General features: G+C 46.1%; 4 protein-coding genes and 1 long non-coding RNA gene across 17 annotated transcripts; 3 read left to right on the plus strand and 2 right to left on the minus strand.

Annotated features, from left to right (window-relative positions):
- The first annotated feature begins 1,724 nt into the window (after positions 1-1,724).
- LOC119117953 lies at positions 1,725-2,773 on the plus strand. The gene has a single exon (XM_037244611.1). It carries the CDS (start codon positions 1,760-1,762, stop codon positions 2,771-2,773), a length of 1,014 nt encoding a protein of 337 aa, XP_037100506.1. The 5' UTR covers positions 1,725-1,759.
- Positions 2,774-3,555: 782 nt separating this feature from the next.
- magl (MAX dimerization protein MGA-like) lies at positions 3,556-14,926 on the plus strand. Of its 5 annotated transcripts, none has more exons than XM_037244758.1 (20): positions 3,556-3,598; positions 5,444-6,500; positions 6,699-6,969; positions 8,101-8,200; positions 8,278-8,391; positions 8,466-8,573; positions 8,803-8,904; positions 8,987-9,305; positions 9,478-9,625; positions 9,739-9,958; positions 10,040-10,224; positions 10,306-10,480; positions 10,560-10,774; positions 10,990-11,178; positions 11,432-11,729; positions 11,940-12,373; positions 12,475-12,702; positions 12,821-12,932; positions 13,027-13,425; positions 13,493-14,926. In XM_037244758.1, exons 2-20 carry the CDS (start codon positions 5,464-5,466, stop codon positions 14,017-14,019), a joined length of 5,181 nt encoding a protein of 1,726 aa, XP_037100653.1. In that variant the 5' UTR covers positions 3,556-3,598; positions 5,444-5,463; the 3' UTR covers positions 14,020-14,926. The 5 variants fall into 5 exon arrangements, with proteins under 5 accessions (XP_037100653.1, XP_037100656.1, XP_037100652.1 ...); XM_037244761.1 differs by lacking the exon at positions 3,556-3,598 and adding an exon at positions 3,621-4,060 and having other exon boundaries at positions 10,043-10,224; XM_037244757.1 differs by lacking the exon at positions 3,556-3,598 and adding an exon at positions 3,621-4,023.
- Positions 14,927-17,215: 2,289 nt separating this feature from the next.
- On the plus strand, positions 17,216-24,803 carry LOC119118163 (mitogen-activated protein kinase-binding protein 1-like). 3 transcript variants are annotated; one of them, XM_037244959.1, is made up of 27 exons: positions 17,216-17,297; positions 17,370-17,507; positions 17,689-17,871; positions 17,941-18,101; positions 18,175-18,364; positions 18,543-18,680; positions 18,757-18,926; positions 19,011-19,102; positions 19,181-19,306; positions 19,485-19,555; positions 20,004-20,125; positions 20,202-20,277; positions 20,339-20,450; positions 20,545-20,608; positions 20,695-20,790; positions 20,866-21,049; positions 21,151-21,473; positions 21,543-21,676; positions 21,739-21,894; positions 21,970-22,036; positions 22,119-22,277; positions 22,353-22,510; positions 22,586-23,047; positions 23,210-23,246; positions 23,343-23,410; positions 23,723-23,808; positions 24,034-24,803. In XM_037244959.1, exons 1-27 carry the CDS (start codon positions 17,271-17,273, stop codon positions 24,250-24,252), a joined length of 3,819 nt encoding a protein of 1,272 aa, XP_037100854.1. In that variant the 5' UTR covers positions 17,216-17,270; the 3' UTR covers positions 24,253-24,803. The 3 variants fall into 3 exon arrangements, with proteins under 3 accessions (XP_037100854.1, XP_037100853.1, XP_037100855.1); XM_037244958.1 differs by having other exon boundaries at positions 20,869-21,049; positions 23,343-23,569; XM_037244960.1 differs by lacking the exons at positions 17,216-17,297; positions 17,370-17,507; positions 17,689-17,871; positions 17,941-18,101 and having other exon boundaries at positions 18,130-18,364; positions 23,343-23,569.
- LOC119118166 lies at positions 17,573-18,030 on the minus strand. The gene is made up of 2 exons (XR_005096661.1): positions 17,943-18,030; positions 17,573-17,865 (listed from the first exon to the last, which is right to left on the minus strand). It is a non-coding gene; the product is annotated as an uncharacterized LOC119118166 (long non-coding RNA).
- Positions 24,797-27,771, minus strand: LOC119118164 (galectin-3-like). Of its 7 annotated transcripts, XM_037244962.1 has the most exons (8): positions 27,671-27,751; positions 26,946-26,956; positions 26,587-26,844; positions 26,013-26,480; positions 25,855-25,943; positions 25,575-25,746; positions 25,353-25,477; positions 25,003-25,144 (listed from the first exon to the last, which is right to left on the minus strand). In XM_037244962.1, the coding sequence occupies exons 2-8, from the start codon at positions 26,949-26,951 to the stop codon at positions 25,141-25,143; spliced, it is 1,122 nt and encodes a 373-aa protein (XP_037100857.1). In that variant the 5' UTR covers positions 26,952-26,956; positions 27,671-27,751; the 3' UTR covers positions 25,003-25,140. The 7 variants fall into 7 exon arrangements, with proteins under 7 accessions (XP_037100858.1, XP_037100859.1, XP_037100860.1 ...); XM_037244963.1 differs by lacking the exon at positions 25,353-25,477 and having other exon boundaries at positions 24,797-25,144; positions 26,587-26,751; positions 26,910-26,956; positions 27,671-27,771; XM_037244964.1 differs by lacking the exon at positions 25,353-25,477 and having other exon boundaries at positions 24,797-25,144; positions 26,587-26,703; positions 26,910-26,956; positions 27,671-27,769.
- Positions 27,772-27,917: the final 146 nt, after the last annotated feature.

A 27,917-nucleotide genomic window follows, 5' to 3' on the forward strand; every position in this document is an offset into this window, starting at 1 on the left:
GTGTGTGTGGAGCTGCTGGAGCTGCTGCTGGTGGTGGTGGTGATGGTGGGGGTGCAATGGGATAACAAACAAGTCCTAGACTACCACTCCCTGGGAATCTCTTTTCCCACCACGACTTGCATTCATATACTGTTAATAATATAACAGGATTATGAGTCTGAAAATGTCCCCGAGACATTAATTTGTTAAAAGGCCCGCGACGAGTGGGGATAATACCGGAGGACTTACCGCGATGGAGTTGAGCCACGCAGCCGTTTCAAGCTCGCTGGTGCGATGGTCCAGCCGGTCGGGGGCACCGCTTCCCAATAATCCGATCCAACGAGTCCTTTTCCGCCCGATCGCTCGCTCACTCTGTCGATCGATCGTTCCAACTCGTTTTTTCCCCACGAGTCGGATCTCCGGTCACAAGCGCCTCCACCACTTCCACCACCCCGTAACCGCCAAGCCCTGCTCGGCCAGCTCGACTGGCTTGTAGTGCACGGAGCTTCACGCTTGGCGCAGCCGCCTCCTGCCAGCGTGCGAAACAACAGCCCAGGCGGCAGACAGCGAAACAAACGAGGCTCAACCGGAATCCGAATGGAAAAGTCTGCAAGCTGGTGGATGATTCCTGGCTTTTCTCCTAATATTTAAAAAGAAGCGGAGGTGAAGAAGCAGAAGGAGAAGAAAGAGGAGGACAAGAAGAAACGTCTACATCCTACTCGTGCGTGCTGCCGGAGCATGTGATGGCAACATAGTGAGGCTTTTAAAGGGGTATCCACGCGTGACTGTATACCGCGGGGCAGGCGCACGTCGCGCACGCACGCCTAGTACACGTATGCGAGACACCGCCCTGGTAACTTTGCAGGAGAGGGTTCGCTGTGACGTCACTGGACACGATCCACCTGTGTCCATATTACATTAAGTTTAACCTCCCGTCACTTACTCACCTTTTATTTGTGTTTGGAAATTGTATCAGAACCCCCCCCACCCAAAAATAAATAAATCACGTGTGCTGTTATAGTGGAAAATGGCAAACCATAATATTACCAACCTAATTGTACTGCTCTTTCTGGGCCAACTGGTAACAGTACAAGACACCGTTCATGGAGATGGCTGAACTCGTCTCTGCTCATCAGTACGGCAGTAATATTAGTCGTTCTTCACAGGGGATAAAGAAAAAAATGACTGAGTACTGTTATATTGTGTCTCTACACCGTTTGTGTTCAATCTGTTGCTGGAGATGGAAATGTTTGGCGCAAGCTTAACACAACAAAAATATCAATTTATTTCTTCTGGCTCTTTATTGATAATTATCGGAAGCTAAGCTGCCGAAAGCTCCATCCCTGACGTTCTCCTTTCCCCATTTACTGCCAGCGTAGGGCTTATACTTTATCACGCTCACACACATACATGCACGCACACAGTGGGATTCACCATTAAGCTGATTCAGGAAGCAGGGAGTTCAGTTGCGCTAACGAATAGACGATGCGCTAGCAGAGGAAAAAGAGACAAGCTGAAACATGAAATGGTGCTCTGTCAACATCACGAGACCCCTGTGTCCCATTATGGCTTTTCCACTGTTAGGCTCATCATTCAAAATACACATAATAGGGAAAAAAAGGAGTGAGCCTCTAAGGTCCAACACAATTTGTTCCTTCTCTGATTAAAAACTCTTTTTGTTTTGCCATTTGTACAGCATGATGAGCACAGCCGATCAGCCAATCGGCAAGTTGGCAGCATCCCTGAGGACTCCATAACAAGAGTGTTTGGTCTTGGATGGATGGCTGGATGGATGGATGGATGGATAGAGGAGGAATCTTTCAAAATCACACACAGATCTCACTTCCGTTCAACGATGCTAGAAGTTTCTTCCCACCTCCTGGCTCTAAGAGTCATCATTTCTTGCGTAGGCCTTACGGGTAATGTTTATCTCATCTTCTTCATCATTCAGACCAGGGTCTCCTCGGTCAAGACGTTTGAGTTGTTTCTTTTGGGACTGGCCACGGCCAACCTGGAGGAAATTGTCATCGTCAACATCTACGACATTGTCATTCTTCAGAAGTCTTACGTCGTCTCCGATGCATGGTTGTGCCGCTCGCTGAAGTTCTTGACAGTGTTCGGGGAAATGGGCAGCATCTTGTTCACCGTCCTCATCAGCGTCTACCGCTACCAGAAGCTGAGAGATGCCGTCAAAAGGGTCAACCTTCCCATCTACCTGGATAACATCCATGCCGCTTGGACGACAATTTGGCTTTGCCTTGGTATCTCCATCCTCCTGAGTTCCCCCATTTTTGTCATGAACTTGCAAGGCCCGACGAGGAATCTCATGGGAAACCATACATGGAATCCCACAGGTTGCTCGCCGGACTTCTTTCTATGTAGCAGCAACCACTGTCCGACAGTCAACCGCCTATACAAGTACACCTTCATCCTGTTGTGCTACCTGCTGCCTCTGGCCGTTGTCACGGTTACAAGTTCCCTCATTGTCGTTGTGTTGCTCGGCCCGAGGACAGCAGTGAAACCCATCGGTAGTGTAAGTGGCTCGGACCAGATTGAGAGAAAGCGTAACGTTCGAAGGCTCCACCGGAGCACCATTGCCGTCCTGGCAGCAATGGTGTTGTTTCTGGTCGACTGGACTCTCTATTTGTTTTTTCAAATGACTTTCAACGCCACTGACTTTCCCTTTTGGGTGGAACTGGAGTTCTTTATTTCGACATCTTACACATCCATCAGTCCCTACGTGTTTGGGCTAGGAAAAAGTTTGTTCACTATCAAGAACTTGTGTAAAAAGTAGTTTCTTTGAAGTCGTTTCATTTGGACTTGTGCTAAGTGAATATAAACTCCTTTATTTGCATTTATTTTACAATTGCAACAATTAAATGTGCCTCCATCAAAGTTCATAGAGTTCAATTGTACATGTTTACTTCACAGATCACATTAAATTTTCATTGATTTAAATGATCATCAGTCATTTTAAAATTGTAATGATAAGTTAATGCTCAAAAAACAAGTGTTAACTGTACTGACCGCATAGTTCTTCCTCAAAAATATTGGTTAGAGTACAAATGCTTATTTTATTTTGTTATATGAAACTGGTCCCAAAATTTATTGACACAGTTTGCCATTTTATCAAAACAAAGCCACAAAAACATTGATTTTGAAAAGTGAGAAGATTAGTCGACTCTTGAATTTTTTAAGTGTTGGAACAATTGAGCGGTTGCTTTTTTGTTGTCAAAAAAAATGTATTATCGCAGCATGTTGACACTTTTTGCATATTGTAGTCTACTGTGTACGACAGCCGCCATTTTGTCTCAACCAAGTCACTCGACCAATGGCGAACCACCTTCGCCTTATTTAAATCGCGAAAAGTCGCCTCTTGCCGAAAGGCTCATTTTGTACCGCACACAATTTCTGTCGGGTATATCACCATTTTTATTCTCTATTGTATTAAAAAACGTTCAGGTTTAACATTTTAACGACTTCGGTTGAGTTCGGGTGAAGAAGAAGAAGCGTATTCATTGGCTACCGGGGAGCCGTGGCGCCAATGTGTGACGTCACAGCTTCACTTCCCAACGTTTGTTGTGAGCGCATATGTACGTGCGTCGCCAAGTCCGAACAGGTAGGTAACCACCGCGACGACAAATAAGTCTCGGTAAACATTTTGTCGACAACTTCTCAGAGTTTTTGTTGTTTATTTACATCGAAAGGCGGAAGAAAGAAAAAAAGATCCCGCTTTCCTCACGCTGTCTAAGCGAGGATCACGCGATTGGTGGAGGAGAAGGCCGGGGGATGGGGTAAGCAGAAGGAGGGGGGATACTGTGCATGCGCCTTCTTGGCTCGTCGGCGTGTACGCGCGCTGGGTCGATCGATGCAAGAGGGCGAGAAAGATCTTTTGGCGTGGCTTCCTCCGGCCTCCATTATTTGCCACTTTGCCTCGACGGAGCAACAGTTTAGGAGTGTTTGTGTCCTCCCTCCGACACCACACATTGGTTTACACGGCCGCCACCGAGGCCACGCACGAGGCGGCCCTGCCGGAGCGGCGAGGTGAGGCGTTTGAGGAAACTGCAACTTTTCCAAGTTGGTGAGTGGCGGCCTGCCTAAGCCCCCTCTCTCTATACCCCTCTCTCTTGTTTCCCACTCAGTATTTCATCATTTAGCGCGTCTTTTCGACATGACTAACATTCAAGCCGATATAAGACAGCATTTGACGGAGTACACATCGTGGCGACGTGCCTTTTGATAGCGATTAACACCTCTGTGTGTTGTTGTGTGTAGCTTTATGGCGTTGTCGACCTGTCCTCCCCCATCCCACTAAACCCGACGTTAATTGAATTTAATATCGTTTTTAATTCCACACGGCAACGTGATATAAACGTGGTGGCGTTTTTATTTGATTTATTCCGAGTTGCAAGAGCACGGGATCCTTGATCAGCCATGTCCTCCACGCGGAGACACCGAGCTGCCATTGGTCGGTCACGCCGACGATGTCCCACTTGCAGCGGGAAAGTCAAAGTCCACTTTCGTTAGTGTCGGACCGAACAAGAAGCGACCAAAACGTTTTACAACACTCATGCGTGACGTCCTATGGTTGTGTGTCACCGGTGTTTATAAAGTTGGGTGTGAGGCAGTAATGTGTTAAACCTGCTCACGTTCTCAAATATTGTCATTTGCGAAAGATTGTCAAAGGTTATGAACCTATTCTCTTAAACTCGTAACAAACAATGCTGCCTATGTATTGTTATTTTTCTGGACTCGTACTCTTAACTACTCTTTGACATTTTGGCACCGCAACCTCCACCACCCTTTAAAAATCATTAAAGTTGCCTATATTAAGAGTTCTAATTTTAAATGTCATGTAAAGGAAAAATAAATGGTCTTGCAACAATTAATACATTCTGTTAAACTGTTTTCACATGGATACTCCCACGTTTTTATACACGTAGTGAGTAATAAATTAGGAATACATTGTTAGTGGTGAGTGATTTGTGGGGGGGAATCTGATAAACCAGGTCACAATAGTATGATATTTCTACAAATTACTGACCTATCTAAAGTGTTGAAAATGCCTTGTAAATGGCTCGGCAAACTCGAAAGGGATGGCCTTGGAGATGCAAAGATTCTACACAGCAATATGGACCTATGAATTTTCATTCATTTCATAAAAGGAATGAAAGGAAAACTGTAAATATAAAACCACTCGGTACATCCAGTATTTTGATACATGGATTGTAATACAATTTGACAAGTTTAAGTGTTACAATTCAGTGAGGTGACTGTAAATGTGGCGTTTCCTTCAAAGATGTAATCAAAGTTAAATGATTCATTTCGATTCCATGCACTCATATTTTACATCAAAACGAAATCAAAACTTTAATTTCAGGCAAATGGGCTGGGAACAGAGTGTGAAAGCAGGGAGCATGACTGGTCATGTTTCTGCCCTAATCTGTATGTTATTTTCTAATAGGATGAAGTGAGCCATCAGTAATGCCCGCGACACAGCCTCAACCCACAACAATGGAGGACCAGGATGTTGAGGAGGGACCCACGGCTAGCGTCCCCACTTCAGATCCCGTCACCGCCGTCCCTTCCTCCACGCCTCCTTCTCCCACCAGCGGCATCTCTATGGCGAGTAACGGCGACGGTGTGACAGCCCTCCACTCCCCCGCTGAGGCCAGTCCAGCAAAGCCCGCCGTGGCGCTACCCACCATTTCTGGGACGAGCCCAGCCGGTTCGCACATTGTGTCAGCATCGGACTCTCCGGCATATGCTGCGAGCATCATGAAATCGGCGGTAGTGGATTTTGGGAACCCGAACGCGGGCAATGAGTACCCTAACACGCTGACGTGCAAAGGCGTGAGCGTGACGCTGGAGAACGACCGCGTGTGGAAGCAGTTCCACAACTGCGGCACGGAGATGATCCTCACCAAGCCGGGCCGCCGCATGTTCCCGTACTGCCGCTATCGCCTGACCGGACTGGACCCGGAGCGGCACTACAGCCTAATGCTCTCCATTGTACCGTCGGATAAGTACAAGTATCGCTGGAACTCGCCCAAGTGGGAGGTGGTGGGGCCGGCAGAGTATCAGACCCAGGTTCTGGTACGGGCCTTTTCCCACCACTACTCGCCGTGCCGCGGCTCAGACCTGATGGGCTGCATGCTGTCCTTCTACAAACTGAAAGTGACCAACAACCCCAAAGACCTGGAGGGCCACATTGTCCTCACGTCAATGCATCGCTACATCCCCCAACTCCACGTCATCCCCCTGCTCAATGATGACATCACACCACCACTGGTCATGGGACCGGAAAGCTTGACGTTCACCTTCCCGCAGACAGAATTCATGGCGGTGACCACCTACCAGAATTTTCTCGTCACACAGCTGAAGATAAACCACAATCCTTTCGCCAAGGGCTTCAGGGATGACCGGGACGAACCCCGCTTGCGCAGCGTCTCAATGGAGATGCTCCGGGGTAACATGGGACCACATGAGGAGCAACCAGGAAGCAAACCTCTGGACGAAAGGTAGTTTTGGGAAACCTTTGAAAACATTTACCTTTGGCCAAGGAGCAAGATTAAGCTACTACAATGTAATAGATAATCCATACATTTGTTGAAGGTTCCGGAAAAAATTCAAGCATTAAGTTTGTTTCTTTGAAGGTGTGTGCTAAACACTATCACCAATTACTTACTGGATCGATTTGTGTTTTTCTAATTTTACAGCCCTGACTCGTCTTACGACCACACTGAGCAAAATGGTGACATCGATTACGACGAGTCGCCCAGCAAGCGGCCGCTCATCAAAACCCCAACAGTATCTGTGGCGTCGGTCCCGAGAACCTTTGGTAGGTGCCACAGCAAAAGGAACGGCCGCTGGAGCAGATTGAAGGGAAGATTGAATCTGGCGGCGTCGTTGTCTGCGGCAGCGAGTGTCTCTGCTGAATCTGAATTGGATGAAGTCGAGGGCCTCACCTTTGTTTCATTCGCCACCAGGGTAAATACTACTTTCATTCAATTTTTTTTTTTTTTTTTTAAATGTTTCATTTCCAAAACATAATCAAATGTAATAAGAGTAATAACAGATTCAGAATAGTATTTAACTGCACAATCTCCCATTTTTCCAGTCATCAGTTTTGTGTACTATATAATACAAACAATGTATTTTTTTGTTTTAATTGGAAGAGAGTTATCAGTTATAGAATGTGAACATGCATTAATACATTACAAAAATAGACATTACTCTACTATAAATATTTGTGTCAAAAATAAATTCAGATTTAATATAGGCAATATAACCTTGCATTGTGAAATGTGGCAGCCATTTTGGGCTCACGGTATCCATGGTAAACATAAACAAGGCTGTGTAGTCACATGAGGGGAAGACTGCATGGTAAATGCAAGAAAGGGAAGGTGATTCACAAGGAAACGTTAGACCACAAAGGTTCTCTTTGACTGTCATCAACTAATGCTCCAAACGTGAAACCTACGCAAAGTTTCACGTCTACTGTAGTGGTTAACACTAACACTGTCTGGTTGGGACCTGTGCCTTTGTTTAGTTTTTGCACTTTTATGTTTTGTGAGCGCCTTTTGTTAAGCATCTGGGTGTTTAGTTATCATTTATTCATCACTCTTATTTATTCATTGTTTGTGCCTTCTTTTTATTTTTTGTGTTTACTTGGATGTATATTGTGTACTATGTCTTGTCACCGTGGGATAGTGGGAACGTAATTTCGATTTCTTTGTGTGTCTTGGCATGTGAAGAAATTGACAATAAAGCAGACTTTGACTTCGACTTCATAAAAGTACCATATAAATGATATATTTCACTTTCATTTTCACTTTTTAGAAATCACATTGAGAGTTACGTTAGAGCAACAAACAAAAATAGTTCAAATACATGACAGAGCCAGGGTATAAAAAAAAAAAATTAAACCGAGCATTTTGAGGCCATGCTAAAACTGAATTCATTGTGTGAAATGGGTAATTTGTAAACCGAGATCACATTTGTGTATGTGTGTAAAAAAACCAACAAAAAAAAAAAACATTGCATTATACCAGATGTGTCCTTGAGTGTGGTCTATAGTCATGTCCATATACCTTTAAACTCATCTTTTCCATGTCACAGGAAGCTCTGGAGAGTCACATCCGAGCCGAGCCATCCTATAAGTCTCCGCCGGTCTCGCCCGACTCCTCCTTGATGACTCCCGCGCAACCAATGGAAACTGGTACAAAAGTGTTGTTTTACAGCTGTTCTAACAATTTGTTTGTCACCTCGCAAGTCTAATCATTTGACATATTACAGAGGAGGCGACTGCAGAGACAACTGAGGAGAAGATTGTTCGCCTGGAGGCCATCTTACTAGAGGACCTCAAAGTGGCCAAGTACAGACAGGTGATCCACCCTGTCCTGCAGGAAGGTGAGCGGATGCACATGGACAATTACAGTGACATAATCAGAATAAAATCTAACCTTGATTGTGTTCTGTTTCAGTGGGCTTGAAGTTGAGCTCTCTGGATCCCAGCATGCCCATTGACCTGCTCTACTTGGGGGTTCGCCTGCCACTGCCACCCCTCAACCTCCCAGCGCAGGATCATGACAGTAAGTCGGCACTCACCCCAGCTAACACACCCATTGCTAAATTGGCAACACTGACTGTGGTTTTGTAAACTAGCTTCCTTTTTGTTTGCAGCGTTTTATTATTTTATTTCTATTTTTTTAGTGGAAGGGACACGCTTTGAACTACAAGCTACTAAATAAATTTCCCTGCCCTTGTAGTTTATGCAACCTTGTGACATCGAGAGCTAAATGCAGAGTGTTTGCCTTGCAGGTGAGGGATTGGCTTTCATCTCCCGAACAGGAAAAACAAGTGACATGACCAAAATAAAGGGTTGGAAAAACAAGTTTGTTCATAGCAAGCAGCCAAGCGATGGTGAGGCGGCTTCTATCGTCTTCTGAGCGAGTTACTGGCTTGCAAATGTGAACTCATTGTCATTTAATTTCTTTTATTCCAGGCTCCCAGAAGAACATGTCGGCCTTCTGCAGCAACATGCTGGACGCGTACCTGGAGAGCGAGGCCCAGCAGATCAGCGAGCGCGCCGCCGCCTTCTCCGCCGGCCCCGAGGCCCCCGTGGCCTACCGGCTGCCATCCAAGAGCGCCAGCTACGTAAAGACGCTGGACAGTGCCCTCAAGCACCGCAAGACCACCATTGCTGACATCAACAACAGGCCCTGCCCGCTCTCCTTTAAGCCGCTGCTCTATGCTGCATTGAAATCGCCGCCTCCACACCTGGCGACCACGGCCGCTTCCAGTAGCGCTTCTCGTCCACACAGGTAACAACTTGATAGCGGTTTCCTTTTGTAAAAGTCATTTTGTGAGAAGTAAGCTTCTCCTTATTAGCACTGGTCAAGTCTTGATAGACTATAATGAAAGGTGAATGGTGAAAATCAATACAATAAACCATGTTTTTTGTAATGGGACATTTTCCTATCCCCGTGCGGTCAGACCGGCGCAGACTTCTCAGCTGATATCATCAGTCGCCCAGCAAAAACTGTTTGAGATGGAAGATGACGTGGTCAGCCAGGGTTGCTCACGAACTCAACTGACCTCCGAAAGGGTCTCAATCTCGTTAGCTGTGATGCTAACCAAAGAGGTACCATATATGATATACAATACATGATAATAAACAGAATTAGTCCTATGGAGTTCAAGCATTTTCACCAGGAAAGACCTTCAAATCTTGTTTTCCTCCTGCTTTTTAATCAGAAGCTGCAACAGCAGACTGAGAAATACCCCCCGCATTCAGCCAGGAAGACTGCAAGAACGAAATGCGGACAAGAGTTCTGCCGACTAGGCTGCGTGTGCTTCAGCCTTCTTTATCCTGTCGTGGGGCCGCTCCACTGCCGCCAGCCCGCCTGCATGTTTGGCTGTACGTGCTCCAAGCAGACGACACAGGATGGTCTGTTGCAAGATGAAGCGACCGCTGGTAAGATTTTCAAATATTTCAAAAAAGCCTCAAATATTAAAAAATATATTTAAAAAAAAATCCCCTTGTGTTTTCTGCCAGCAGGCACCGCTCTGGTGTATAAGCAGTGTTCCACCGCGAAGACCAAAAAATTGTGGAATCGCAATTGTTTAGACACAGATCAAGATCCCCTCTTTCAACCCAAAAGCCAATGTGTGCCCCCTGCAAAGCCTCTCGAGCCATATAAGGCGCCTCTCCAACCGTATAAGGCACCTCCCAGCCAACAGGTATCAATGAATAGATAGATAGAAAAATGATGAATAAATGGAAGTTTCCTGTAAATGAGAAACATGAATCTGCAATTGCAGATTCAAGAAGAGGAGAAGGATCCTGTGTACAAGTACTTGGATAGCTTCCTGACGTGCGCGCGGGTTCGCGCCTTCAACACCAAGCCACCGTCTCAAAACAAACTTGATTACATACCATCCCTGGCCACCAACTCCATCAAGCGGAGTCGGCCCACCAGTGAGCCCAAAGCGCAAGGTAAGAACCATTACGATGTCGCCTGATTATAATTTGACATGCTTATGAGTTGACAATAAGTCCTGTGTTTCCTTTGCAGAAAACTTGGTATCCAAAGAGAAGATGGCTAAAAAACAAATTGAGATCCAATCAGTATGTAACTGGGAGGAAGACCGAGAAATGATCTTGGAGACTTTGTGCAGGCGCCTTCATCAGGATAAACTGTCCGAGCCCTTCAGCATCGGACCGTATCTCATCCATCCTGTCACCAAGATCTTTATCCAAAAGCCCAGTGGGTCCCACCTAACCTATAGAGTGAGTTTTATGTGCCTGATTTACTAAGATCCCAAATAGCAGGAGCAAAGTTGCATAAATAACTGCGATATGATATAGTATGTTTTGTCAGACGAAAGACTTATGGATCGGCCTCCACGTCGGTTTTAATGGTTGTACCCAGAGACGGGAAAACACAACCTGCTATGTGACCAGTCTGTGGTGTAGGATAGGAAATGACATTATGTGTCCTCCAGGTACGTGTTAGTCGATCGTCAAAAGTTCGCGATGGAATCGAGGAGCATAGCTACAATAAGACTGGAGAAGACCCCGAGCAGTCCGTGCAGCACTCAGAAGTCAAGCCCTTCCTGGCTGGCGTGTTGCCCGCTGGACTGATGGTGGCCAGAACCAAACCAGTCGGCCAACAAGCCTCCGAACTCATACAGGTTAGACTCGGGAACATGTATGTTACTGGTGAGATTTGTTTTTTTTCCTTTTTGTTTTTCATTTTATATTCATAATATTTTGGATTATATTTTACGCAAAATACATTCCATTTAAATTTGTCCATGATATTTTCGAACTTCATTACCATAAGGATTAATTACATTTTTGGGCCATGTTTTTGTGGAATATTTAGATCAAATATCTGTCAGGTTGTTTTGGTTTTCTGATGTGTTTTTCGTTTTCCGTAAACAGGTGAATGGCAAAAGCTACAATTATGTTAACCTGTTGCTAGGCAGCATGGGTGCACTCCACCCAGCCAATCGACTAGCAGCATACGCCACGGGTAGGCTGCAGCTGCGTGCAGACCTTACTCGCAGGGTGGACCAGACCGCCACTGCCACCAGCGTGCTCAAAGTTAACGAAAAGCCTGCCAATCAAAACTTAGAGACTGCAAAACCTGCTTGTCAAAACTCGATGGCTACTGGCAGACTGCTACCCTTGGTCATGTCAGCAAAGAGCATCAATGATGTCCAGACCCATCCTCGGCTTTGTATGTTCATTTTTTTAATGTATCAAAAATCTTTGTATGATTTGTTCTGTAAATTTTCAATTGGCAATCAAAATCGAAAAAAGTAAAAAAAACAACATTGAATTAAGAAATCAGTGTCTTACTTTTTGACTGCCAATTGAAAATGAATAGAAGGAATTATGAATGCCGCCTTAAATTTATCTGTTTAATTCCTAATTGTTCTCCCCTCAGTTCAACTGTTAAAGCAACCGTGTGTGAAAAAAGAACCCGAAAGTCCACCATCGAGGCAATTGGCCCCCCTCGCCGCCATCAACCCTTTCCAGCGGACACCCCGCTCGCCAGTCTCACTCACTGTGTCGCCCTCGCTGAAGACGCCCAGCTTTTTGAGCCAGAGCGGCACCTACACCTTCAGAATCTGCCCACCATCATATCCGGGCGAGAAGGACAAAAATCTTTCCAGCGTCAATTTACCAGGGGGTTTTAGCCTCATTCGTTTACCAAAGCCAGCAGGTCCAAACGAACCCAAAAGTCCAGCTGCTCAGGAGGGGACGTCTAATGGCTCTGTAATGGCGGCGGCCATTAATGGAACCCAGGCGATAAAAGAAGAGCACCTGAGTTCTTCGTCAGATTGCGAATCCAGTATGACTGATAGCGCAGACAGTGACGTGAGTAAAACCTTTAAAACAAGCTTAACAAACGTGTGTGTCCTGCCCCCCCACCACCTCCCAAAACTTTTTGAAAAGAAAGTGCCCCATCTTGCGTGCAGGTGGACTCCATCATAGACATTGAGAGCATTGAGGACTCCAAACAGCTAGTGGCCCAATACAAGCCACCTGTACTGTGCACGGACAACCCCAATGAGCCCAGAACGAAGAAGCGCAGGAACCACTCCGTCATCGAGAAGCAACGGCGCATAGAGCACCGTGCGCTTTTTGACGAGCTGCAGAATGTCCTCGGCCAAGATGGAGGTTCCAGACTGCACCTTCTCTCACTGGTTGGTGTTATGGCGTTTGTTACTTAGGACGTGGGTGTGTGTACTGAAAATGTCTCATTAAATTGTGGCAGTATTTTGACAATTTATTTTAAGCTCGTTACTTATGTGTGACTCTTAGGCTTTGAGAGAAATCCAAATGCTGAAGTTCTTCTCTGACGGCCTGCTGGAGAGGAAGAAGAAGCTGGCCCAGATCCAGGCGCGTCACGTGAAGAAATTGTCTTCCTTGTCTGGTGTGTGCTGCTCCTATTGCATTGCAAAGTTAAAAACAAAACAAGCAAACAAACCAAAAATGTAAAAAGCTGAAGTCTTTGTTTTTGTTTTTAGGTAAGCCTGAAGACCTGATCAAACGCAATTTGAGCATGGTTTTCAGTAGCTTGAAGGACAAAGGCAGCTCCAAAGCAAAGCCTTTCTTCATGCGTCTGTACCAATCAAAAGAGGAGCCTGCCAAAGACGCCACCACCACCAGTCCGCCTTCCCCAGTCTTAGCCCCGACACCAGAGCCTCAGCTCCTTCCACCAACGCCGCCACCTGTAGACCCAACACACCAGCTTGAAGCACCGTCACTTCCATCTCCCGCTCCCCAAAAGCCTGTCCAACACAATAAAACGCCTCCCGCTCAACCCAACAAATGCAACAAGACTCCTCCACCCGCACAACAATTTGCCATCCCTCTAATTCGCTCCAAGACAGGCAGACTCATCCTGCCTTCGTCCATGAAACCTGGTAAGTTCACACGTCTATGACCAACCATGCATTTCTGTTCCAATGATGTGCTCGCTTCTTGCACCAGCAGCTCAAGGCATCTACACGCTCATGCTCATGAAACCCAAACAGGACGCAGACGTTACGTCTACCAACTCTTCTAACACTGACTTAACCGACTCCCTGGACCGAGCATCACCTACAGACGCGGACCAGGACAGTCCCGTTCAAAAACTGACAGTGTATTCCAGGGAACAGATGACACCACTCTCCAATTCGAGTCCATTACCAACGCGGCGGCCTAGAGGCAGACCTCGAAAAACCCAAAGGATCCTGAAAAGTAAAACAAAACCAGAGAAGGACATAATGTTCATCCCGAACAGCCGTAAGAAACAGCCGGCTCAACGCAGGAGAGGGCGGCCTCGCAAGAGCGAGCCCGTAGCAACCTTGGGGGATGTTGTTGGTCATAGGGCAGCGACCTCTGAGGATGCTGTTGGTTATGGGGGATCGCGGCCGCGCACGCGAGGCTCCTTGGGTAAGGACTTCCCCAGTGCCAAGCGGCAGTCTTGGATAGACATAGAGATGGAGCTGGACCCCGATTCCGACTCTGACTAATAAGAACGTTTGACGAGGACCTCAGGCCGCGTTGCTGTGGAACCACACCTGATGTGCCCGTGTTTTGTCTATTTTTTGTGTGTCAGGGTTGCAAAAGGAGGGACATTTTCAGTACATTTCAAAAGATAGGGATTTTTAAAAATAATACTCTAAATTGGAAAACAATTTGGGTCTTTTCAAACAATCAAATTTAAACATAAATATCAACTTGTTTTGTCATCAGCAGACATCAATGCAAAATGGAGTCAATCTACTTGCCCACACGTGAGGGCAAAACTGCTCAATTTGGTTTCTTCCCATCTTAAGTGAGCAGTGATGTACTGTGTGTGAAACTACTCAAATATTTTTAGCTCGCAGAAAGAAAAAAAAAAATCGACCACATAATTCATTACTCCAAAAAATGTTAAGTATTTCTATGAAATGTGTGTGCTTGGATGATGCCAAAATGGAAAACTATCAAGACCCAACCATTAATTTGTCTCCCCACCTCCCTCCCCACATATGGCATGTTTCTAACTTGAAATTTTTTTCCCTTGATTTGCGGTTATGTATGAATACTCAATGTTGCTAACTGGTCTCAATCAGTTTTTTTGGGTATGTAGACACCGGAGAGCATTAATTGACCTGCTGAATGTAGATTCATTTGTCACGACTTCCACCACCGCTTGTAATTTTTTTTGTGTGTCTTTGTTCTTGAATCAAAAGGCTATGTAAATCATTGCATTTTAACACACACTATTATGAGAAGGTATTTAAAAGCCTTTTTTTTTTGTTCTGTTGGCCTGTGGAAATCATTTTTTTTTTTCTCAAGAGCACTTTATCTTTGATGGTAAAGGGTTTCAATTAGTTGACTGCAAACTGTTATCTACCATGTTTTGTAAGTATTAAAAGGACTAATGTGAATGAATTTAATCTTGTATTGTTTTTACTCTACTTTGCTGTTAATTTGAACCTAAAACTGTCAAGTTATGTAATTTATTTTTTGACTGAATATTTTTAATTTTTTTTAATTTTTAGGAAAACCAGCTTTGGGGGCTGAATTTCTATAATTCGCATGCTTGCTGTTGATTAATTTGAAGTATACTGTCTGTATGTTAAAATAGTGCCTAACTAACATCCTCCTCCTCTCTTTTTTCCTGGTCTGTACCTTTAATCCAATCAAGTCAATTAATTAGGCACAAATGCCACCATTGATGTAATCACGAGGCTGGATGCCTGGGGCCGAGGCGACATGCGGGCCTCCGGCTAAACCGCCCTCAGGAGATTAAGCCTCCACATGTCCCGCCAGCAGGAAGGCTGTCCCACTTTGTGAGACGCTCCTTTCTCGCAGTCTGGAAAGGAAATGTTGAACTGATCGTTTTGCAGCGGCGACCATCCGAGGGGACACCATGCCTGCCGATGGGCTGACATTCAAGAGCCGCATCAGGAAGCTGCTGAGCTCGCCGTCAGGCAAACTTGGGAAGGACCGTGGGGACAACCTGGCCAGCAAGGCATGTAAACATTTAGGTTTACTGTTTCTTGCAAGGGTGATGTTTAACATTTATGGTCATGTGTTTATAAAATGTAATGTTTATTTTTTTTTGCAGGTAACGTTGGAAAAGGTTTTGGGCATCACCGCTTTGGGGAACAGCTGCCTGGCTTGTGACCCCAAAACTGGATTAGTTGCTTATCCTGCAGGGTGAGGGGAAAAAAAAAACATTTTTCAACTCAAACCACTTTCTTTGGATTTTATTTTGCATGTACTGACTGGTTATGTGTGTAGATGTGTTGTGGTATTGCTGAACCCGAGAAAGAGCAGACAGCAGCACCTCATCAACACGTCAAGGTTGAGCTCGTTTTGATTTCAAATGGTGACAGTGTCAAGTCATCACATGATGGATACATCTCATATTCCTCTGCAGGAAGACCATCACGGCTCTGTCCTTCTCACACGATGGCAAATACCTGGTCACAGGCGAGGTGAGATGCATGTCATCTCATTTGCACACTAATGGAACATCCCCGGAGTCTATTCTAGCTGATTTGAGGATGAGAGGCAGGGTACGACCTGGACTAGTTCCAGGCGGCATATAAACAAGCGTTCATGAAAAATGTCAATTATTCACTCATCTTACAATCAACCCATTTATAAAAACAATATTTCGAAATGCGCTTATATAACCACAGCAACACGTCAAATAACATTAATGCTGTTGTTTGCATTGAGAAAATCCCTGAAGGATTTAGGTGCTCATGCACAGCCGGTCAATTAAGGATTCTGTGTTCCTAATGGCCCGTTTGAGGATCGCCGATTGTCATCTATCGCTTCTGGTAATCTGTCCCAACCGGCCAATAAAAGCTGTGGAGGTGGACGAATGTATGCTGGTTGTCATGAGAGCAGAGCAAAGTTCAATAGCAAGTATTATTCCATTGCATTTTGTTTAGTTGGGGCAATCAGAGAACATAGAAGCATTATGTAGTCATTTGCATAGTTGCAAGGCTTACTCATTGTTTTGCATTGCGGATTACTGATTAGTTCAGATTTCAGGACATTTCTTGCCACAGCACAGCAAACATAATTAAGGTCATTTTAAGTGTTAATCATGCTTTAGACCTTTTTAACCATCATTTAGTTGCTTTTAATTCTACTTGAGTTCATTTTATTATTATATACAGTCTATATTTCATCATATAGTTCGTTTTCAATCATACTTTAGTTGTCTCAAAACAGGAAGCATTAGCCTAGCGCAATGTCGCTGGGATTGCATCACCTTTGTATGCAAGCCAATTCTTCTGGTGTTCTCCATGCTGGATGACCTCTGTCAACTATTAGCTTTGACCTTGACTTAAAGCGATAGGCGGTGGAAATAGCTCAGTGATCTCTTACAGAGAGAGATGGGAGAGGGTTACAGTCGTGTAACTGTGTGCAGCCAGAAGATAATCTCTACAACCACCCTTGACATTGAAACCTCAGAATAGAACACCACGGTCTCCATTATGTTTACTTGCACGCTGGAGTGGAGCTACTTAGATAACACCACTGTAGTTTAAAAAAAAAAAAAAAAAAATACAGGTTTGCCTTAAAAAAAAAAAAAAGCATTCAAAATTCCGACCGATTCCTTCCACAGAGCGGCCACCTTCCTGCCGTGCGACTGTGGGACGTGTCAGAGCACCGGCAGGTGTCTGAGCTCCAAAAGCACGAATACGGTGTTTCCTGTGTGGCGTTCTCGCCCGATGGCAAGCATATTGTCAGCGTGGGCAACCAGCATGACATGATGGTCAACGTCTGGGCTTGGAAAGTAAGTATATGATGACGTGATTTTATACCGTATTAGTACTGAGTTCGTCATACGCTGGTGTTTTTATCGCAGAAGGACGTCGTCGTCGCTGCCAACAAGGTGTCCAGCAAGGTAACGGGCGTATCCTTCGCTGAGGACAGCTCCTACTTTGTCACTGTGGGCAACCGACATGTCAAGTTTTGGTATCTGGACCACTGCAAGGCTAGCAAGGTACTCATTTTAATTCTACATTAATCCATATTTCTCATCCATAAACAACCTGAACGCTAGCATGGTTCGCTTGACCTGGACATTTATTCACCAACACACATTATTTTGTGTTGGCTATAAATTACATGTTAGGGTGCATTTGGAAGGTAATGAGGCAAATCATGAGCTGGTCTTGTTTTAGGCCAGCACCCCGGTGCCTCTGCTGGGCCGTTCGGGTCTTCTGGGCGAGCTGAGGAACAACTTCTTCTGCGACGTAGCCTGCGGACGAGGTCAAAAATCCGACTCTACCTTCTGCGTCACCTACTCCGGCCTTCTGTGCGAGTTTAACGGCAACAGGATGCTGGATAAGTGGGTGGACCTGCAGGTAAAAAAAATATTTTTGCAAGTGTAGTACGCATTTTACACAGTCTTTCCTTCTTCTGGTGTTGTTCAGACCAGTGTGGCCCAGTCACTGTCTCTGTCCTGGGACCGGATCTTCTGCAGCTGCGCTGACGGAACTGTGCGAGTCTTCAGCCCACTCGACCTGCGTTTTGTCTGCACGCTGCCTCGGCCACACCCCCTCGGAGTTGACGTCGCGTCCGTCACTCAGGCCAGGTAAGGACGTCTGTAAAGAGGAGTTGTGTGTCTAATGCACTTCAACTGTCTTCCTGTCTGTCTCTCCTTCCAGTCATTTACTTTGCAGCCGGACAGACGCCCGATACCCGGACGCTATGGCCGTAACCTATGACCCCGTCAGCCGCTGGCTAAGCTGCGTGTACGCCGATCACAGCGTGTTCGTTTGGGACGTCGCTGACCTCACACGTGTGGCTAAGGTCCACTCGGCCCTCTTCCACGCAGCTTGTGTCTGGGACCTGGAGGTAAGCAAACCTGCATTCTGTCAGGAAGAAAAAGGAAAATAAATCCTTATTTGTTAAGAAATTGTTTATAAAAATATATATTTATAGAAAGGGAACAAATGTATCTGCAATAATACCGTGGATACTACCTGTGTTCTACCGTGTTCACATGATCATATTCTGAGCTAATTCTTCTCAGATGTTTCCGGATATTCCTGGGGAGACGGCTGCTAGTCTGTGGCCTGGCACGTTCCTCAGCTGCTCATCCGACAGCACCATCAGACTTTGGCATGTAGACGAGCGCAGCCGTGTTCATTCTCGGAACATCCTCAGCTCCGTCAGTTTGACTATACCAAAATCAAACACAGATACAATAAATACAGTGATTAAAAAAAATGTTGTTGCGGTCACAGGACCTCCTCAAGATCATCTACACGAGCGCAAGCATGGCCGCCTTGCAGGAAGCAGAAAATCTGACCAACCCGGACGGACCACCAGCGGAAAGCAGGGCGGTGGTCCGCACCATCTGCCTCAGCCCGGATGGAAAACATTTGGCGTCCGGAGATCGCAATGGAATGCTCAGGTGCAATTACAAAAATGTTTCTGAAATGGATTCATTTCAATGCCGATACAGTCGATAAAGTCTGGTTTTGTGTTTGCTGTTCAGAATCCACAACCTCAGCAGCATGGAGGAGATTCTTAAAGTGGAAGCTCACGATGCCGAAATCCTCTGCTTGGAGTACAGCAAACCAAAAACAGGTCAGCTATCTGCTTCCCTCCCTGATACACAAATAAGCTGACTCATGCATCATATTAAATCAAGTGGGTCCCATGTAGGTCTGCAGTTTCTAGCCACGGCAAGCAGAGATCGTCTGATTCACGTCCTGAACGCCGCAGCCGACTACGGCCTCGTGCAAACGCTGGATGAGCACTCGTCCTCCATCACGGCCGTACGCTTTGCCGGTGAGTCACCGGAGACCTTCTTGTTCACTTGCGTACAGCCTCTTTAAATAATACATGGCTATTGACTGTGTGGGCCCTACTCTTACTTTATGAGCAAAAGTATTGGGACACGTGGACAGGAGAATTAACTCCAATAATTACTACATTTAAATTTTTTTGTCCCATTTTCACTTAACAGCCGTTGATGGTAAAGTGAGGTTGATCAGTTGCGGGGCAGATAAAAGCATCTACTTCCGCACCGCTCACACGGTAAGTACACGCAAACACATACACGTGCCTCACCTGCAGGGGGTCTTAAATCTGTTGTAAGTAGCTTAGCATAACGTGTCGAGCAGCAAGCCCTTTCCAATCAGGGTCCATTTTTCTTCACATTCATTCATTCTTTGCAGACTGTGTGAACGTTAACTTTTATGGAGCGTGCTAAACAACCGCTTGTTAGTCGCCACTAAGATTTATAGAGCTCTCCGCACAGCCTAAGCCAGCATCCTTATAATCACACAGCACGCTTAATGAGTGCCAGCACTGTCTTGAACATTTGTCAACAGACATAAGAGCTCCTCATTAAAATCACAAGGGAGGCAAACAAGCACTGTAAAATTACTGGCAAAATGACTCTTGTCTTTTATATGACATGAATGGAAATTAAAAGCATACTGTACTACTTTTTTCCCCCTGCATCTTATAATTTACATTTCAGAGCGACAGCGGAACAGAGTTCAGGCGTTCTCACCACACTGTGAGAAAAACCACACTGTACGACATGGCCGTGGACCCCAGCTGCAAGCATGCGGCGGTGGGCTGCCAGGACCGCTGCATCAGGTGTGTGTGTGTGTGTGTGTATCTCATTCAAAGTGGCACCTGGAAACTTCAATGCCTTGTATTGTCGCATCAACAGGATTTTTAACGTCAACAATGGCAAGCAGAAGAAACTGTACAAGGGATCACTCCGTGACGACGGCAGCCTGCTCAGGGTGAGTAGGGCTGCTGGTCATTGACTTACCTGTGCCTAATTAAATTGCGTGTGTTTTTCAGGTTCAGATTGATCCGTCGGGTCAGTATGTGGCTGCCAGCTGCTCCAACAAAAACATCAGCATCTTTGACTTTCATACCGGAGAGTGTGTCGCCACAATGTTTGGGCATTCTGGTAATAAATACACACACACACACACACACACACACACACACACACACACGCGCAAATAGCTGAAGATAAGCAGCCTCTCTGTTGTGTGTTTCAGAAATTGTGACCAGTTTGAGGTTTACCAACGATTGCAAGCATTTGATCAGCGTGTCAGGGGACAGGTGAGGACTTCATTTCAGTCCACATGGGACACAGCAGGTTATACAATGACATCCACTAATGCATTGTGCTTGTTTCCACGACATAGTTGCATATTTGTATGGCGTCTGACTCCAGAGTTGACCATCAGCATGCGACAGAAGCTCTTTCAGCTCCAACAGCCTTTCAAGAGCTCCGCCTTCAGGTGACACCTGCATTCTCCTTGGCCTGCCTCCTTCCGGAAAACTATTTTGTTGATTTCATTCGTGACAATTAACAGCAGGCGAGAGGCACACAGCGCTCCCGCTTTGGTGGGCCTCTCCTCAGACAGTGAGCGAGATGACGAGGATGGCGCCGCCCACCGAGACTCCGACGACTCCAGCAACAACACGTCCACCGACAGTAGCCACGGAGAAGAAGATGCTGGCGCCTCGGAAGATGCACCTGACTGGGAGCGAACAAAAGTAAGTGGCAGACATTTTAGCTATATTTCAGATTGTAATAAGAATGACATGTTTGGCTTGCTTTAAAGTTGAAGTCATCGTTCCCTCCATGCTGTTTCCAGCCTGCCGTACCCCCACCGGTTGTCAGTCGCCGTCCTCGCCGTCGCTGGTCTCGTCGTAGGGGCTCTCTGGAGCAGAAGGTCAAGTCCATGTTGGACCTTAGGCAGCTGGACACCTTCACTCCCAACGAAGATACCAACACTGATGCACGCAGCAGCACGCCCAACCTCCATGAGCCTGCCATGACCTCGGACAGTCCCAACAAGAACCTCTTACATCAGCCCATCGTGCCCTGTGATTGGCTGTCATCTGAAGGGGTGGAGAGTTCTGAGAGGGTGGGGCTGAGGCGGGAGAACAACGAAGATAATGGAGCTCTACAAGATAGGTACAATCATCTTTGTACAGTATCTCACAGTTTTTTCAGTCTTACAGTTTTTTCATCCTTTCCCTTCAGTGATAAAACTGTGACGGATTCGCTTCACAGGAAGTGTCAGGTGCTCAACCAGAGCCAGGACAGCTACAGCCCGGACAGCGCCTGCTCGATGGGCTACGACAGCCGAGGAACCAGTCCTGATGGCATCCTAGATGGTAAGGCCTGTGTAAAATCATGGTAAATATTGATATATATTGAAATATTGATATTGCAACAGAGTCCGCAGACAACACCTCCCTTAGCTTGGACAGCTCGGACGATGAGGAGGAAGAAGAAACGTTAGCAAAGGCTAACGTGGCCATTGTGGACAAGGCCGGAAGAGAAGATTTCCTCAGGAAGAACTTTGAGACACTGGGGGACACCTGCAGCGCAGGTAGAACGATCTCAGTGATTATTTTATGTATTTTCTGTCGCACATTGTGTGATTAAGTTGTCGTGCAATTTGCAGTCGAGCCGAGCAGAGCCCCGAGGCTCAGCATGTCCTCACGCTTCCTAGCCAGAGGACATCACAACCGGTACGTGTCATAAATTTGTCAAAAGTGAAAAAGCCAGCACCATTATTTTCCTTCACATTCCACTTGATTTGGATGTGTGCAGGGGAGGTTCTCTGTTTTCCAAAGTACAGGCAAAGGAAACAGACGGCAGCTTCTCCCACAAGCCCCCTGTGTCCAAAGTGCGCCCCTTGATGGAAAACGGGCAAAGCAGAACCCCGGAGAACAAGAGTCCTGTGTCCCCTAGCGCCACCCAGGGGCCAAGGTAAGATGCTACGAGACACCGACGTGAAAAGTAGCATTTAGCAACTGCTTTGTGCTCATTTTTTTGTCTCACTAGGATCGTCACAGCTTCCACAGTCATCCCAAGACCCCAGAAAAAACCCACAATAAGGTCTCACATTTGGAGGTTCTCCACACCGCCATCCAAACCTTCATTACCTGACAGAACTACCAGACTGCATAAGTCCCTGTCTGTCCAGAACCTCACCGTCACCTGTATGTTACTTTTCCACTGCAATCCCTCAAGAAATGTCCACAATTTCTTAATTTCTCAATTTCTTCCTCCCCTAGCTCCACACTCTCCACTGCCCTCTAGTGAGCACAGGGAGTGGTGCAAAAGACCCCAATATCTCCTCCTGGACCAAGACCCTCTCAAGGCCTCATCCTCGTGCGTCTCCTCACCCTCGCCGGGCTCACCGCCGTCTCCTCACTCCTACATGAGCCCCACAGCGAGCTCCATAGCCAAAAGCAGCCGCTCGTCATCCGTGGGCGAGGGCGTCCACCCTGGCCTCGACCTGTCCCCCTTCCCCAAGGCCCGGAGGTCCTGGGGGGATCTGGATGTCGCAGAGACACCTTGGCATCCCCTCGCTTCCGTTTCTCCAACACGCACTCGCATCCCACAGCCCAAGCAGCCTCTTAGCCCTCGACGCAGCCTCTGCTTGGAAATGAAAGCCACTTCCTTTTGTCCGGGAAGTCCAACTGAAGCTTCTTCGCCCACTGTGGGACCGACCTGTGATGTCACATCCTACACAGGTAAAGCTACACTATATTTCCGCATACATCATGGAGAATGTGGAGAGGTGCAAAATAGACTACAAATTGGGACAGAGCCATTCTGTAAATGTGGCATAAGATAACATGATTGTCACTGTTTATTCCTGTTTTTTAATTCTATGTTCTTCTTCCATCTGCAAGGTACAGCAGAGAATAACACAGTGTCCACGTCTGAAAGGTGAGTATGACAAAATGCTATTGCGAAGGCATTGCCTCACCAACCGTGTTTCCACAATAATTTGTTTTTTAATCCTGCATCATTATATTCCTCCAGAAAGCAAGATGTCGGCCCGCCGTCTGAAGCCCTCCCCCTGGTGGCGGAACATCCCCTCCCACATCCAGGTGGTCCTCCTCCTACCGACCTTTCATTTCCTACCACTTCTTTTCCTTTCCTTCTACCTCCTACTCCTCCTCTTCCTTTTCGTCGTCACTCTGCCTCACGCTGGCCGCCGCTGGCTTGCGTGTCTCCGTCACCCGTCGCCTCCTGTCAGTGCCACGCCGGTGAGTGTACTTGCAATGCAGGCACCAATTGCTCTGTGGATAATTTTTCACTTTTTCACATCAGTGTGCGCAGACGTGGCTTGAACATGTGTGTGTCACGATCATCTTTTTTTATTTTTTTAAATTGCATTTTTACTTGTGCTTACACTGCAGGTAATTCCATTACTTTGGACATGTGCAAGCAGGCTGCGAATGAGCTTCATTGCAGTCTGAGGCGAACTGTCACGCTGTACGCAGAGGTCAGTGCGTGTTCATATGGTGGTGCCTTGAGAGAATTTTTCAAGATGTGAGCCCTCGTATTGGCCCACCTGTTATGCTAATTTGTTTTGGGTTTTTTGTAATTCTGTCGAACTACAATTAATTTTTAATTGGTAAATTGTCATTAATTTTTTATTATTACTTTTGTCCAGTTCAAGTTATTTCTGCAGGGTTTTCTTTCAATTTTGTCCATGTGTGTACATCAGGTTCTCCAACGCCCTCCGGAGTGCGGAGAAGAAGCTCGTCGGGAGATGGTGAAGGTTTTGTCCGGAGCGTTGACGTCTGCCAAGGTTGAGCTGGACCCGCTGCCGAGCTGCTGGCCCTCCAACGCCAAAAGTGAAGGTGACAAAGCTTTGGCGCTATTAGAACAATACGCAGAGCTTCTGCTAAAGTCGGTTGAGAAGAAGCTGGACAGCAAGATGTGAAACAGGAAGCCCAGGATGCTTTTTTTTTTTTTTTAATAGCACTCAAACAGTTGGCCTTATTTACAAGACAATTGTTGCCTTAGCTCTCTTTTGCCTGTTTTCTACATACGCAACTGGGAGGGACATAAAGTACCATGCACTTCCTAAACAGATTTATGACAAAAAAAATGCCATTTTGAATATAGACAAAATATGTCAGTCCGCGAACAGTGAATATGTGCGTAGAAAAATGCCCATTGAAATGCTTTGGGAAATTTGGGGGGGAAAAAACCCCAAAAGAAAAACAATAAATAATTTGTGTTTTCGATTATATTTTTAAGATTACGTCAAATGTCTTTTAATCGTCTTGTATGTTTAACCATGGCAGCACTTCTGCCTCATGGTTCTAAGCTAAGGTTGGGGGTTCAAATCCGGGCTATGCCCGCCTTGTGTGGAGTTTGTATGTTCTACCTGAAATGAAAAATGGATAGATGGAGGACTGTTCATAATAAAGACAAAAATACAGAAATGAGGAACAAATTGTGATGATATTACAAAGTCAACATTCTGTTTGAAGCCATTTATTTGTTAATAGAAAAGGTATACAATAAATTCACACGGTAGATTGCACACATTGAAAACCAAGCAGTGCTGATTATATGTTATATTTAATAATATTAGTGTGCACTTAATATTGAAGGCACGTGTATTGTCACACTTATGAAAATGTCATTGACGACTTTGGCAGGCGGTCCTACGGAAGCGTCTCCACGTTGACATAAGTGAGGACGACGTCGTGCAGGATGTTGATTCTGTTGATCTGGTTGAGCTCGCGAACGCGGTGGCGGAATTCGAACAACGGAATGTTGTTGACCGCCACACGGAATGAGTCTTGCGTGCACAAGATCTTCATCTGAAACGCACATTGAAGCGGATCAGTTGGGATTTTACTTTGTTGAAGACTCTAGATTGCCTTCAGTGTTTTCTCAAAAACGGACGTAGGCCTATATCAGGTTATTGAAAAAGTTGTCGTTGTTGATTTTGGCGCTTCCATTGTATTGCGTCAGTGTTTTGTTTTGGTTAGTGAAACTATTGAGCAACAACACGAGACCGCGACTGACCTCCAGGAGTCTCCCCATGGGTCGGCACTTCCCTGATCTAGGACCAGCTTTGCCAAACGCCTTTCCAACCCTTTCCACCTTTTCAGCCAAACGTTAGCCTGACATTCAACCCGAGGAGAGGCCACCTGGAGTCAGTCAAGGGCGTCATGTGTAGCATCAATTTAGTTTTGGAACCCATGTGCGGTCCGCGGTGGGGGTGTTGCAACGCTTCCTGTCGCTCACCTCAAAGGGGCTCCCCTGGGCGAAGGGGAAGGGTCCCTTCAGGTCCCTCTCCTCGGGACCCCAACGCTCGCCCAACTTGTGGTTACGCACCAACACCTGCTTGCCCCCCTCGCTGAAGCGAGGATTGATGTGGAAGGCGATGTCGTTGCCTCGCAGGAAATTTATGGTGAACCTAAGGAAATATTGATAGCCATGATAGCTGAAAATCAACCTGAAAATTCTTAGGTGAGGAAAGTACAATAATGCTGTAACTGCAGTAATCTTCTTCTGGACTTCTTACATTTTAGCATTAGGTTTGATCTGGCCCAAGATGGTCATCATCATCTTGTCATACACACCTCGGGCCAGGTTGAGGTTGTAAGGTACGCTCTAAATGAATCAAGAATAAAAGTGTTATTATGAAAGACACTCGTGATGTTTTTGTTGGTTGTTACTTACTAGTGGTCCCGATGTTGGTGGCAGCCACTGTTGTGGCACCAGGGCCGGGTTCTGTCCTGGCCATCCTGGCTGCCCGGGGTTGTAAGGCCAACCAGGATGGGCAACCCATCCCGGCAAAGATGGCTGGAGGCTCGGAACTGGAGCATGAGCAGGGGCGGAAATGGGAGCAGGTGCTGGGACAGGAACTGGAGACACAGCCGGGACCTGAAAAGGTACCTGAGCCTGAACTGGTGGCTGGGGAGGCTGAGCCGGCGGGGCAGGCTGGTACTGGCCCGGCCAACAAGGGTGGCAGATTTGACTCTGAGTCGGAGCCATGGTTGGGACCATGTTTGCAGTTGGGGCAGGGGAGGGTGTTAGGACCTGAGGCGGTACTGGAAGAGGAGTGGGCCCAGAGACCGGTAACGGTTGAGTCCCCAACCAGCAGGGAGTGTTAGGCTGCCCGGTCCAGCATGGTGCAGGTTGGGGGGCCTGAAACAACAAATACGTCCAGGCAAGGTTCTCTGTTTAATGTTTTTCCACTTTAATTTGTTTTACCTTCTCCAGGGTTTGTTTGATAGACTCGACAACATATTACCTGTTGGGTTGGCTGGACCTGCTGGTTGGGCGGGATCTGCTGGACTTGCTGGGTGGTCTGCGCAGGCCACATGGGGAAGGCGGTCCCGGGCGTCTGGCTAGGCCAAAGGGTGCTAGTCTGTGGGGCAGAACCAGGCGGGCAGCTGCCACACAGAACATCAGCATGCTGAAGGGGGGAAGGAGGAGGAGAGGGTGGAGGGTCGGGGGCCAGGATTGAGATGCGAGGCAAAGAGAGGGTTGACAGGATGGAGGACACCAACTTGACGGTGCGACATCAACACAAGCGTCAACATTTAGATGCGGAAAATAAGTAAATATTCTTACCTGTGCTTGAATCTGATAATGTGGGGGACTACTTACATCCATGCTGCCTGGGAAAATTGCAGAAATTGTTAGGTCCACCGAAGAATAAATTGACTCAAATGTACATAGGTGCCGTCCCGTCCATGTGATTTACAGATGAGCTCGCCTAATTCCACAAATTGTTTAAATGTTGCAAACGATGCCTTCAGGAGGGTCACGCAGATGACACAGAGGATCATTGAGTGTGACAACAAGTCAACAATTTTGAGTGTCCTGACTTCAGCACATTGTTTGCTCTTGTGACTAACTAATTGAATTAGGGGTCAAGTATGCACGTATAAAGTCAAAATATAGAGATTAGCACATTACACTAGTTGGCCTTAAATAACAGCCTAGGGACTCCCAAAATCATAATAAAAAATAAAAAAAGTTTTTTAAATGCTCAAATATAATTATTACACTTTCTTTTGTTTTACCTGCTCCAAAAAACTAAATTGGTAAAACAGTTAATTTTTTGGCATACAAACTTATTTAAACGACACAGAAACAAATGTAATTTTAATTGTATTTATGTTTAATGTAGTTTGCAGTGCTTGTCAGCTGTACCAGAGGCAACTCTTTCAAATATTTCAACCCTCTTGTGTAAAGAAATAAGGTAAGCAGAAACAACTCCGATTCAGTAATTTTAACCATATTATATGTATAAAATGACTATGTTTTAATAACCCTTGTCATTCACCATCCTAAACATAATTAATTGATAGTAAGTTATAAACGCTTACCTGTGTTGTTTGGAGGTGCTGGCAGGCTGCAGTGCTGTGCTGTTTACGTCAATGAGTTGGTGAATAGCAGTCAGGCAGGCAGACAGAAACAATGAAGTCCACTTTTATATATGTAGACCAAAATTTGCTCGCACACTGGACACGCCTCTTCAGCAAAACACATGAACCCAATACATGGGTTCATTTCCATTTTGAATGTTAATTATGTGTTGCATTTATTACCTTTACCGTGGTTTGTTTATTGTTG

Source organism: Syngnathus acus, chromosome 24 (genome assembly GCF_901709675.1).
Source record: "Syngnathus acus chromosome 24, fSynAcu1.2, whole genome shotgun sequence".
Classification (NCBI taxonomy): domain Eukaryota; kingdom Metazoa; phylum Chordata; class Actinopteri; order Syngnathiformes; family Syngnathidae; genus Syngnathus; species Syngnathus acus.